Source organism: Pleurodeles waltl, chromosome 12 (genome assembly GCF_031143425.1).
Source record: "Pleurodeles waltl isolate 20211129_DDA chromosome 12, aPleWal1.hap1.20221129, whole genome shotgun sequence".
NCBI lineage: Eukaryota > Metazoa > Chordata > Amphibia > Caudata > Salamandridae > Pleurodeles > Pleurodeles waltl.
In genome coordinates, this window is record NC_090451.1 from 9,759,954 (window position 1) to 9,773,444 (window position 13,491).

The 13,491-nt window shown below is 50.0% G+C and overlaps 1 protein-coding gene across 1 annotated transcript in view; it reads right to left on the minus strand.

The window, feature by feature from the left end:
• The window catches only part of PCSK4 (proprotein convertase subtilisin/kexin type 4), a 2,195,633-nt gene that overhangs the window by 368,251 nt on the left and 1,813,891 nt on the right, over nt 1-13,491 (minus strand). Inside the window, exon 12 of the mRNA XM_069215864.1 lies at nt 4,632-4,811. Coding sequence (XP_069071965.1) covers nt 4,632-4,811 — 180 coding nt within the window. The remainder of the gene's footprint in view (nt 1-4,631; nt 4,812-13,491) is intronic.

The window sequence follows — 13,491 nt, forward strand, 5'->3', positions numbered from 1 at the left end:
CTGCTCTGGAACCAACTCCACCGCGCCCTTTAAAAGGAGGACTCGAACCTCCTGTTCTAACAACAGGAGGTGTTCTTCTGAACAATAAGATGGGCGGGCGGAATGGGGGGCGGAAACTCCCGAAAGGGAAGGGTGTAGCCTTTTCTCACAATGGTGGTAACCCAGGCGTCTGATGTGATGACCTCCCACTTGTGAAGAAAATACAGTAACCTTCCCCCTACAGGAGAGGAGTGAGTGGGAATTGGTGGAAGCCTAAGGCTGCTTCCCCTGCTGCACCCCCCCAGAGGAAGAGGAAGAGGCAGAGTGCTGCTGAGAGGCTCCTTTGGTACAGACCCTACCCCTCTCTCTAAAAGATCTATAGGAGAGAGAAGAGGTAGGCTGCTGGAATCTCCCCCGAAAGGAGGAGGAGGATTAGCCACGACCAAATCCTCGAAACCTCCTAAAAAATCTGGAGGAGGCAGAAGAAGTGGCTTGCAATCTTAACAACTTCGCCGTGGCCCTGCTCTCCTTAAACCTCTCCAAGGCCGAATCTGCCTTGGCACCAAAGAGCTTGTCCCCATGAATGGGGAGGTCCAGCAGGGTCGACTGTACATCTGATGAAAACCCTGAGTTACGAAGCCAAGCCTGCCTTCTCATAATTACAGCCGTGCCCATCGCTATAGACACAGAGTCAGTTGTATCCAACCCAGATTGGATAACCTGGGTTGCAGCAGCTTGAGCGTCCGACACGAGATTCAACAGCCCTTGAGGAACCTCTGTATGCGTAGATGTAATCTCGTCCATCAGAGCATAAATGTACCTCCCTAAAATACACGTAGCATTGGTGGACTTTAATGCCATGCTACATGACGAGAACACCTTTTTGGATTGCATGTCCATCTTCTTGGAGTCTCTATCCGATGGCACAGATGGAAAAGACCCAGGCGCAGACCTTGCCGAGCAGGAAGCCTGGACCACCAAGATTTCAGGCGTTGGGTGTCTGGTAAGAAAGCCAGGGTCAGCCGGTGCAGCCCGATACCTCCTGGCCACAGACCTATTGACAGCCGAAGAAGACACCGGCTTCTTCCAGACCTCCAACACAGGTTCCAGCAGCGCCTCGTTGAACGTCAAAAGAGGTTCTGCTGATGTAGAGGCCGGATGCAACACCTCTGTCAGCAGATTCTGCTTCGCCTCAGTCACCGGCAAAGGCAGTTCCAAGAAGTTAGCTGCCTTCCTTATAACAGCATGAAAAGTGGCCGCCTCTTCCGTATACTCCCCCGGAGATGACAAGTCCCACTCAGGGGAGGTATCAAGGCCACTAGCTGTGTCCAGCCCATGAAGACCCTCACCAGAGTCCTCAATCTCTCCTTCCTCCAGGTTCCGCTGATACTCCTGTTCTTCCAGGAGACGGAGAGCACATCTCCTCGAGTGCAGCCTCTCCTCAATCCTCGGCGTCGACATGGCGTTAGCAGATGTCGAAGAACGACGCTGATCTCCGGATCCGTCCGACGTCGGGTCAACAGGCGCCACAGGCAGCTTCGGCGCCGAACCAGGAGTCGGATGGAGAGAAGACTGCTTCGGAGTCGCAGAAGGCCTAGACGGCGTCACTGGCCGAAACACCGAAGCCGCTGGAGTCGAAACTCCCGGAGCCGAAGTCTCTGGAGCCACCGGAGCCGACACCGGCGCCGAGCCCACGTTCCCCAGGGGGAGAAAGGGCATAAAGGGTGCTGGTCGCAGCGGAGCCGGAGCACCCATGTTAAAAGCCAAAGGACCCGAAGGCCCAGCCGGTGCACCACCTGGAGCCATCTGCTGAAAGATGGAAAACATTGCATTTAAAAATGCGGTATTATCGGCTTCAGGGGCCGGAAAAGCCTGATACTGGGGTGCCTGGATCGAAGGCGACACCGACGCCAGCCTCGACGTCTGCAACGTCGGAGAGAACATTTGAGGCTGTGGAACCTCAAATACTGAAGGCGGTTGGCCCGAAGCCCCGGGCGAAGTCGGTGAGGCTGGAGAAGGCAACGGCGTCAACGGATGGGGAGTGACTGTGGGACTGACCTCCCAAGTCTTCCGACGCCGAGTCAATGGCGACCTCGACCGAGACCTCTCTTTACTCGACTGGCGCTGAGATTCTCTATGGCACCGGGAGTCCCGATGACACCGATGAGACTTCGGTGACGAGGATTTTCGATGGTGTCTCTTCTCCTTTTTCTTCGCCTTCGCCATAAAAAGCTTGGCCTCACGCTCCTTCAGGGCCTTCGGATTCATATGTTGACATGAATCACACCTGCCAACATCATGATCGGAACTTAGACACCACAAACAGTCAGAATGTGGGTCCGTTACCGACATTTTGCCCCCACACTCACGACAGGGCTTAAAACCTGACTTCCTCTGAGACATAGTAACCTCTGAGAAAAAAAGCACAGCCAAAAAACACACTGTAACTGTCGAACAGCTACAGTAGCTCCCTCGAAGATAACCGTTTCGAATGGCACAGAAAAAAGGGAACTGACGTCGGCACGTCGGCGAGGACCTCTTATTGCCTGTATGACGTCAGACGGCGTCGCATGGGCAAATGTGACGTCCTCGTCGACGTGCAGAAGCTAGGAAGAAGATTTCCGTCGAATGCTGGCGCAATGGGAGTGTTCATTAGGTGAGGAATCCACAGGTAGTTGTATCCATCAGAAATCTGGGTTCTAGACTTCTGTAACCAGAGAAGTAATCTTCCTCTGCCTCTTAAAGTTTTTGAAGAGGAAGTACTGCTCATTTTGCACTTCTTTACCTGATGTTGTGGGTAAAGGTAGTAGAGTCAGTCTCTGTGTGGGTCATCCACATGCAGTCTTTCCTTCCCAGAAGACTTGCTGGAGCGAAACAGACCTTTCTTGGAAAATTCAGACATTGTACATCCTGAAAAAACTGCAAAATCATAGGAAACACTGAGAAGACCACAGGGAGTCTCCATTAGCATGATGTGCAGTAGACAATCTGAGGGAATTAGCCTCTCTTGGGAGTGTTCTAGAGGGTGCTAGTACCTGTCTGGCCATAGTTCAAGTCTGTTGCTTTTTAAAAAAAGGACATATATAGGTACTAAACTGATGGCCTACTGCCATTATGGCCTAATATAGTTTTTACATACAGCTTTACTATGATACTGTGAGACTCCCATTTCAACGACGGGGAATGATCCAAGCATGTGAATCTATGAAAGATCCAATACTGGATAACCTGTCTGCCGTACTACAATTCCATAATATCATATGAAAATTGTAATATGGCGGAAGGGCTATCCATCCTGTTTTTGATTGGGTAACTGTCCGCCAAACTCTAAATCAGGCCCACATTTTACATAGATTTCGATAGCTGTAGTATATGCGCAGCCTGTCTTTGAATATTGGGAGGGAGGGATGGAACATCCAAACTTTCATACAAATGGACATTTGGCCTGCTGCAGAGGGAACTTCGGATAGATGAGGTGAGTCGGAGATATTAGAGAAAAGAACACAAGGGTGCTCTGAAAACAAAGTGAAGCACTCCCATGTAGTGCTAAACAAGTAAAAATAAGCACAAAAAAGAAGTTCTTAGGACGCCAACAGTGGAAGAGATCCCTGCTCTGGGCTCCCATGTTGTGTCCACTGCACGGGTCTCCCATGCCGTGTCCACTGCACAGGGCTCCCATGCCGTGTCTACTGCACAGGGCTCCCATGCTGTGTCCACTGTACAAAGCTCCCATGCTGTGTCCTCTGTCCCACGCCATGTCCTCTGTTCTGAGCTCCCATGCAGTATCCTCTGCTCTGGGCTCCCATGCTGTGTCCTCTGCTCTGGGCTCCCATGTTGGGTCCACTGCTCGGGGCTCCCATGCTGTGTCCTCTTCCATTGGCTTTCATGCCATCTCCTCTGCTCTGAGCTTCCATGACATGTCCTCTGCTCTGGGCTCCCATGCTATGTCCTCTGCTCTGGGCTACAATGCCGTGCCCTTTGCTCTAGGCTACCATGCTATGTTATCTGCTCTGGGCTCCCATGCCGGGTCCACCGCACAGGGCTACCAGCCTCTGTCCTCTGCTCTGGGCTCCCATGCCTTGTCCTGTGTTCTGGGCCCCCATGGTGTGTCCTCTGCTCTGAGCTCCCATGTCGTTCTGCTCTCGGCTCCCATGCTGTGTCCTCAGCCCCATTGCCTCATGTCTCGTCCTCTTCTCTGAGCTCCCATCCCATGTCCTCTCATGAGTGTCTAATGTTCTAGGCTTCCTTGGCTGTTGAAGCTCAATCTTCCATTCCTTCAGCACCAGCGCCACTCCCAGGTTTGACTGCACTGTCCCAGTCAGCTGTCTGCACCCACTCCTTTGTCTGCTCTACCACCTCCCCCTTACTTTCTGAGTTAGCCCTTTCTTCCGCTCCCTGCTTCACGTGTGACCACCTTCTCGTTCCCAACTCCTCCATGCCAAGGTTTGTTCACAAACATTTCTAGTCCTGATCTGCTTTTCGTCCAAGTCTCTTTTCACAGTACAGACTAGCAAACAATAAAGTGTAAAATGGCTGACCTTGCTATTATATAGAATTTCCCACTAATATTGGCAGTTTCATGAAGTTTGGAGGTGGGAAGGCAGCAAAGGGAGGCTTCACCATCCAGTGGGGGGCACACACTTGCTTCTTACCTCAGCGCCACCAGCACAGACCTTGTGCCCCGTGGACTGACAAGGGACACCTCCAAGTCTCCTCTCCGACTATAGCTGAGGGACATTCTGGCCTGTACATGCTCCAGTGAGCGAATAAACCCCAGAGACTTGGCACAGCCGGTCACATTCTTCTGAATGACGAGCTTTGAAGTGATGGTCCTGCACAAAACACAATGCTACACTGAGGCCTTGCATCATTCAGCAAACAGGTACAATCCATGACCCCCCTCGGCAGAGAGCGAGGTACAGAGTGTAATCCCAGCCCAAGAACCCCAGAAGACAGTAAGGAGCATCCTTGCAGTGCAGTCCAACCCATGCCCCCTCAAGAAAGCAAGAGACGGTGTACTTCCAGCCCATGAATCTTTCCCTCAGCATTGAGTGAGGCACAGACTGTACTCCTAGCCTGTGGCTCTCCAAGAGACAATGCTGCACTGCCTGCAGTGCACTCAAATCCATGACCAGCCCCCACTCCACCAGAGTAAGGCACACCTTTGCAGTGCACTACAACCCATGACCCTCCAGCAGACATTGAGTCACATCCCCGCAAAAAACTTCTTTCCATGACCGCCCAACAGACAGCAAAACATCCTTGGAGTGGCGTACTCCAACTCATGACACCCAGCCAGGAGACCATGAGGGACTGTATGCAGTGTACTCCAACCAATGCCCATCCAAGAGATACTGAGGTACTATCTGCATTATACTCCAACCCATGACTGTCCACCAGCCAGTGAGGCAGTGACCTAACCTCCAAACCGTGACACCCAGCAGACAGTAAGGCAGTGACTTCCCACCCTTGACACCCAGTACACAGGCAGTGACCTCCAAACTGTGACAGCAAAAATACATACAGTGACCTGTGACACCTGTGAGAAATGGCCTATTTTTGGCATGGTTATCCCCCACTTTTTGCCTGATGTTTGATGTAGCCTAGAAATTGTAGTGCCCAGGGCCCCTGCCAACGAGGTTCCCTGTGCCGCAGCTCGTTCCTGTAGGAAAGTACCATCTTGCCTGGCATGTTACCCCCATTTTTACATGTATGTAAGTTTGTTTTTGCCTGTCTCACTGGGATCCTGCTAGCCAGGACCCCAGTGCTCATAGTTTGTGGCCTGAATGTGTTCCCTGTGTGGTGCCCTACTGTGTCATTGAGGCTCTGCTAACCAGAACCTCAGTGCTTATGCTCTCTCTGTCCTTAAAATTGTCACTGCAGGCTAGTGACCATTTTTACCAGTTCTGATTGGCACACTGGAACACCCTTATAATTCCCTAGTATATGGTACCTAGGTACCCAAGGTATTGGAGTTCCAGGAGATCCCTATGGGCTGCAGCATTTCTTTTGCCACCCATAAGGAGCTCAGACAATTCTTACACAGGACTGCCACTGCAGTCTGAGTGAAATAACGTCCACGTTATTTCACAGCCATTTTACACTGCACTTAAGTAACTTATAAGTCACCTATATGTGTAACCCTCACTTAGTGAAGGTTAGGGGCAAAGTTACTAAGTGTGAGGGCACCCTTGTACTAGCCAAGGTGCCCCCACATACTGCAGGGCAAATTCCCCAGACTTTGTGAGTGCGGGGACACCATTACATGCGTGCACTACATATAGGCCAATACCTATATGTAGCTTCACAATGGTAACTCCGAATATGGCCATGTAACATGTCTAAGATCATGGAATTGTCCACCCATGCCAAATCTGGTATTGGGGTGCCAATCCCATGCATCCCCGGGGCTCCAGCATGGACCCCGGGTACTGCCAAACTAGCTCATTGGGGTTTTCACTGCAGCTACCGCTGCTGCCAACCCACAGACAGGCTTCTGCCCTCCTGGGGTCTGGGCAGCCCAGTCCCAGGAAGGCAGAACAAATAATTTCCTCTCCCTTTGGAAATAGGTGTTGAGGAGTGGGGAGGTGTAGCCTCTCCTGGCCTCTGGAAATGCTTTGAAGGGCACAAATGGTGCCCTCCTTGCATAAGCCATTCTACACCGGTTCAGGAATCCACCAGCCCCTGCTCTGGCGCAAACCTGGACAAAGGAAGGGGAAGTGACCACTCCCTTGTCCATCAGTACCCCAGGGGTGGTGCCCAGAGCTCCTCCAGTGTGTCCCAGACCTCTCCCATCTTGAATACAGAGGTGTGAGGGCACAATGGAGGCCTCTGAGTGTCCAGTGCCAGAAGGTGACCTCAGAGACCCCTCCTGATAGGTGCTTACCTGACTAGGTGGCTAATCCTCCTCTGAGGGCTATCTAGGGTCTCTCCTGCGGGCTTCTCTTCAGATAACGAATGCAAGAGCTCACCAGAGTTCCTCTGCATCTCCCTCTTCAACTTCTGCCAAGGATCAAATGGTGACTGCTCCAGGACGCCTGCAAAACTGCAACAAAGTAGTAAGAAGACTACCAGCGACATTGTAGTGTCTAATCCTGCCGGCTTTCTCAAACTGTTTCCTGGTGGTGCATGCTTTGGGGGCTGCCTGCCTCCATTCTGCACTGGAAGCCACAAAGAAATCTCCTGTGGGTCGATGGAATCTTCCCCCTGCTTCAGCAGGCACCAAACTTCAGCATCACCGGTACTCTGGGACCCCTCTCATCCTGACTAGCGTGGACCCTGGAACACAGGTGGTAGACCCAAGTGACCCAGACTGTCTAGTGGTCCAACCGTCCAAATTTGGAGGAGGTAAGTCCTTGCCTGCCCTCTCCAGACAGTAATCCTGTGCACCGCATGAACTGCAGCTGCTAGGGCTTCTGGCATACTTCCACAAAATCCTTTATGCACAGCCAAGCCTAGGTCCCCAGCACCCTGTCCTGCATTGCTCAACTCCCCGAGTTGATCTCCGGCTTCGTGGGACCCTCTTTTGCAGTGTTGAGACGACCACTGTGTTCAGACTTCTTGAAACCGTGTTCAAGGACTTCTTCGGGTGCTACCTTCTTGTCCGTGGGCTCTCTACATTGCCAAGGGCCCCCTCCCTCTCCTCTCCCAAGTGGCGACATCCTGGTCCTTCCTGGGCTCGGGCAGCACCATTTGTCTTCAACCGCGACACTTGCAGCTAGCAAGGCTTGTTTGTGGTCCTTTGCCAAAAAAACAACTCTGCATCCTCCAGCACCCCGTGGGATATCTTCTGCACGAAGGTGACATTCCTAGCACCTTTCGTTGTTCCAATATCTTCAGCTTCTTCCATCCGGAGGCAGCCATTTTGCACCTTCATCTGGAGTTTAGTGGGTTCCTGCCCCCCTGGAAACTTTCGCGACTCTTGGACTTGGTCCCCTTCCTTTGCAGGTCCTCAGGTCTAGGAATCCGTCTTCAGTGCTTTGCAGTCTGTTGTGGTCTTTGCAATATCCTCTATCACAACTTTAGTGTGTTTCTGGGGAAATACTGTAGTAGAACTTTACTCCTACTTTCCAGGGTCTTGGGGTGGGGTATCTTGGACACCCTTAGTATTTTCGTACACTCCCAGCGACCTTCTACACACTACACTAACCTAGGGGTCCATTTGTGGTTCGCATTCCACTTTCTTAGAATATGGTTTGTGTTGCCCCTAGGCCTATTGCAACCTGTTGTACCCTACAGTGTTTGCACTACTTTCTGATTGTTTTACTTACCTGATTTCAGATTGTGTGTATATTTTGTGTATTTTACTTACCTCTTAGGGGAGTATATCCTTTGAGATATTTTTGGCCCCTTGTCACTAAAATAAAGTACCTTTATTTTTAGTAAATCTGAGTATTGTCATTCTTATGATATAGTACCTATTTGATATAAGTGGTATAGTAGGAGCTTTGCATGTCTCCTAGTTCAGCCTAAGCAGCACTGCTATAGCTACCTCTATCAGCCTAAGCTGCTAGAACACTACTAATCTACTAATAAGGGATAACTGGAACTGGCACAAGGTGGAAGTACCATCAAGTACCCACTATAAGCCAGGACAGCCTCCTACATTGGTGGTGCAGCGGTGGGATAAGTACTTGTAACTGCTTTACCACTTTGTCATTGGTGCTTTTCATTAGAAAACCATATTCCAAATACTTAAAAATATACACAGTTAACCTAAACAGTCTAACTCTCTTTCTAAAAACTTTCTAAAAAGTTTCAGAAAAGTCTGAAAACGTTTTTCTCTTTTCTTTAAAAGTTTTCTAAACTTTTTCTCTCTCTCCTAAACTCTTTCTTTCAACTATGTCTGTAGTAGAGGCCACTCCCAAAGTTGTGCAGACAATTTATGACAATTTAAACTTTAAAAGTTTGAGGGGTCTCTGTATAGAAAGGAGTTTAGGGATTGGTAAGAACCCTACCAAAGATCTCCTTCTTAGCCTCGTCCTAGAAAGTGACCAGCACCAGACTGGTCAAACCCAGGATCAGGAGGTAGAGGAGGAGGGTACCTAGATAGTTCCAGTGGAGGTCCATGAGGACTCTGGGGAGGGTACTTACAAAGACCTTTCAGTTAACAGGCCATCTAGTGAAGCTGGTAGTGGAAGGGGGTCACACACTAGTAGGGCCCCTTTCACTCCAAAATGTCAGGTAACTAGAGTTCAGGTAGTTAGTGAAAGGTCCACTTCTGCCCATTCCCACATCACCTCTGTGTCAGAGAATTCCCAAGCCTCCCACCTTGAGGATAACACCCTAGACAGGGAACTCAAAAAGCTGAGGTTGGAAGAGGCCAGACTGAAGCTGAGACAGCAGCAGTTGGCCTTAGACAGGGAGTCTCTAGATGTAGAGAGGGAAAGACAGAAGTTGGGGTTAGTCCCCCTTGGTGGCAGCAGCAGTATTCTTGATAGTCATCCTATTGGAGAAACAGAGTCAAGAAACCTGCATAAGATTGTCCCCCCTTACAAGGAGGGGGATGACATAAACAAGTGGTTTTCTGCACTAGAGAGGGCCTGTATGGTACAGTTGGTCCCTCAAAGGCAGTGGGCTGCTATCATGTGGCTATCTTTCACTGGCAAAGGTAGGGATAGACTCCTTACTGTCAGGGAGAGTGCAGCCAACGGCTACAAAGTTTTGAAAGATGCACTCTTAGATGGATTTGGCGTAACCACTGAACAATACAGGACAAAGTTCAGAGATACCAGAAAAGAGTCCTCTCAAGACTGGACAGACTTTGTAGACTGTTCAGTGAGGGCCTGAGAGGGACGGTTAAATTGCAGTAAGGTGACTATCTATGAAAGTCTGTGTAATCTTATTTTGAGAGAGCAGATTTTGAATAATTGTGTGTCTGACTTGTTGCATCAGTACTTGGTAGACTCAGATCTGACCTCTCCCCAAGAATTGGGAAAGAAGGCAGACAAACGGGTCAGAACAAGAGGGGGCATAAAAAAGCTCATACAGGTGGTGACAAGTAAGGCTAGAAGGATGGTAAGTCTGCTGACAAGGGTGGGGTCAAATATAAAAAGAATTCTGAGTCTTCATCAGGCCCACAAAAATCCTGTGGGGGAGGTGGGTCCAAATCTTCTTCAAACAATCAAAAGAAGCCATGGTGCTATTTATGTAAAAGTAAAGGCAATTGGGCAAGTGATTCCACTTATCCAAAGAAAAACACCAAGGGTCCCACTACCACAACCCCAACTGTGTCCTCTAGTGGCCCTAGTAATAGCAGTGGTGGCAGAAAGAACACTACAAATAGCCAATCAAAGGGAGTAGCTGGGCTCACCATTGGTAATGTAGTTGGGGTTGGTCTTGCTAGAGAGACCACAGAGGCTGTTTTAGTCTCTGATGGTGGTATTGATTTTGCCGCCTTGGTTGCTTGTCACATTAATATGGGTAAGTACAAGCAACTGCCCCAAATAAATGGTGTTGAGGTTGAGGCCTACAGGGATACAGGAGCCAGTGTCACTATGGTGTTTGAGAAACTGGTTCCCCCTGAACAACACCTACTTGGTCAGCAGTACCAAGTGACTGATGCTCATACCAACACTCTTAGCCACCCCATGGTTGTTGTGAATCTCAACTGGGGGGGGGTTACAGGTCCAATGTAAGTTGTGGTAGTCACTTATTTACCTGTAGACTGCTTACTAGGCAATGATTTGGAGACATCAGCTTGGGCTGAAGTGGAGTGGGAGGCTCATGCAGCAATGCTGGGCATTCCAGGGCATATTTTTGCTTTAACAAGGGCTCAGGCCAAGAAGCAAAAAGGGCAGGGTAACTTGGATCCTGGAAAAATGGACCAAGTGCTTCCAAAGGCTAGGGGTAGAAAGGGTAAATCCTTGCCCACTATCCCTCCCTCTCCAGAAGATTCCCCTTTTGAGGAAGAGGAATCCTCTCCCTGTGCAGATGAGCTGGCAGCAGACACTGCTGAGCCTTTGGGTGCAGGGCGGCCTACTAGGGAAGAGCTGAGTGTGGCACAGCAGACCTGTCCCACACTAGAGGGTTTAAGACACCAAGCTGTCAAACAGCAGAATGGGGATATCACTGATAGCCATAAAGTCTATTGGGAAGACAACCTGCTCTATACTGAGACAAGGGACCCTAAACCTGGAGCTGCCAGGAGATTGGTCATCCCCTTTCAGTATAGGGAGTTTCATCCGACTTTGGCTCATGATATTCCTTTGGCTGGGCATTTGGGCCAGAGTAAAACGTGGGACAGACTTGTTCCATTGTTTCACTGGCCTCATATGTCAGAGGACACCAAGGAGTTTTGTCGCTCCTGTGTGACCTGCCAAGCCAGTGGAAAGACTGATGGCACACATAAGGCCCCCTTAATTCCACTTCCCGTGCTTGGGGTGCCCTTTGAAAGGGTAGGGGTTGACACTGATGGCCCCCTTGACCTTCCAACAGCTTCAGGCAATATGTTTATCCCTGTGGTAGTGGACCATGCCACTAGGTATCCTGAAGCTATACCCTTAAGGACCACTACAGCTCCTGCAGTGGCAAAAGCCCTCCTGGGAGTATTTTGCAGAGTGGGTTTCCCTAATGAAGGGGTGTCAGAAGGAGGTAGTAACTTCATGTCTGCATACCTCAAAGCTATGTGGAAGGAGTGTGGTGTAACTTACACGTTCACTACTCCTTATCATCCACAGACAAATGGTCTGGTTGAGAGGTTTCATAAAACTCTAAAGGGCATGATCATGGGACTCCCTGAAAAACTCAGCAGGAGATGGGATGTCCTGTTGCCATGCCTCCTTTTTGCATATAGGGAGGTACCCCAAAAAGGAGTAGGGTTTAGCCCCTTTCAACTCCTTTTTGGGCACCCTGTAAGAGGTACCCTTGCTCTTGTAAAGGAGGGTTGGGAACAAGCTTTAAAAGCTCCCAAGCAAAATATTGTGGATTAGGTACTTGGCCTAAGATCTAGAATGGCAGAGTACATGAAAAAGGCCAGTAAAAACCTTCAGGCCAGCCAAGAGCTCTAAAAGCAATGGCATGACCAGAAGGCTGTCCTGACGCAGTACCACCCAGGACAGAAGGTATGGGTATTGGAGCTCATAGCCCCAAGAGCACTCCAGGACAAATGGAGTGAACCCCATCTCATTGTGGAGACAAAAGGTGAGGTCACCTATTTGGTAGACCTAGGTGTAGGAAAGTACCATCTTGCTTGGCATGTTACCCCCATTTGAACATGTATGTCAGTTTGTTTTTGCCTGTCTCACTGGGATCCTGCTAGCCAGGAAAGTTTGTGGCCTGAAAGTGTGTATCCCTGTGTAGTGCCTGTAGGAAAGTACCATCTTGCCTGGCATGTTAACCCCATACTTCACTGTATATATGTTGTTTTAGTCTATGTGTCACTGGGACCCTGCCAGGCAGGGCCCCAGTGCTCATCAGTATGTGCCCTGTATGTGTTCCCTGTGTGATGCCTAACTGTCTCACTGAGGCTCTGCTAACCAGAACCTCAGTGGTTATGCTCCCTCTGCTTTCTAAATTTGTCACTAACATGCTAGTGACTAAATTTACCAATTCACATTGGCATACTGGCACACCCATATAATTTCCTAGTATAGGGTACTGAGGTATCCAGGGTATTGGGGTTCCAGGAGATCCCTATGGGCTGCATCATTTCTTTTTGCCACCCATATGGAGCTCTGACAATTCTTACACAGGCCTGCCACTGCAGCCTGGGTGAAATAACAATTACGTTATTTCACAGCCATTTACCACTGCACTTAAGTAACTTATAAGTCACCTATATGTCTAACCTTCACCTGGTGAAGGTTGGGTGCAAAGTTACTTAGTGTGTGGGCACCATGGCACCAGCCAAGGTGCCCCACATCAATCAGGGCAAATTACCCGGACTCTGTGAGTGCGGGGACACCATTACACGCGTGCACTGTACATAGGTCACTACATATATACAGCATCACAATGGTAACTCCGAACATGGCCATGTAACATGTCTAAGATCATGGAATTATCACCCCAATGCCATTCTGGCATTGGGGAGACAATTCCATGATCCCCCGGGTTTCTAGCACAGAACCCGGGTACTGCCAAACTGCCTTTCTGGGGTCTCCACTGCAGCTGCAGCTGCTGCTGCTGCCAACCCCTCAGACAGGTTTCTGCCATCCTGGGGTCCAGGCAGCCCTGGCCCAGGAAGGCAGAACAAAGGATTTCCTCTGAGAGAGGGTGTAACACCCTCTCCCTTTGGAAATAGGTGTCAGGGCTGGGGAGGAGTAGCCTCCCCCAGCCTCTGGAAAAGCTTTGATGGGCACAGATGGTGCCCATCTCTGCATAAGCCAGTCTACACCGGTTTAGGGATCCCCCAGCCCTGCTCTGGCGCGAAACCGGACAAAGGAAAGGGGAGTGACCACTCCCCTGACCTGCACCTCCCAGGGGAGGTGACCAGAGCTCCTCCAGTGTGTTCCAGACCTCTGCCATCTTGGAAACAGAGGTGTTTGTGGCACACTGGACTGCTCTGAGTGG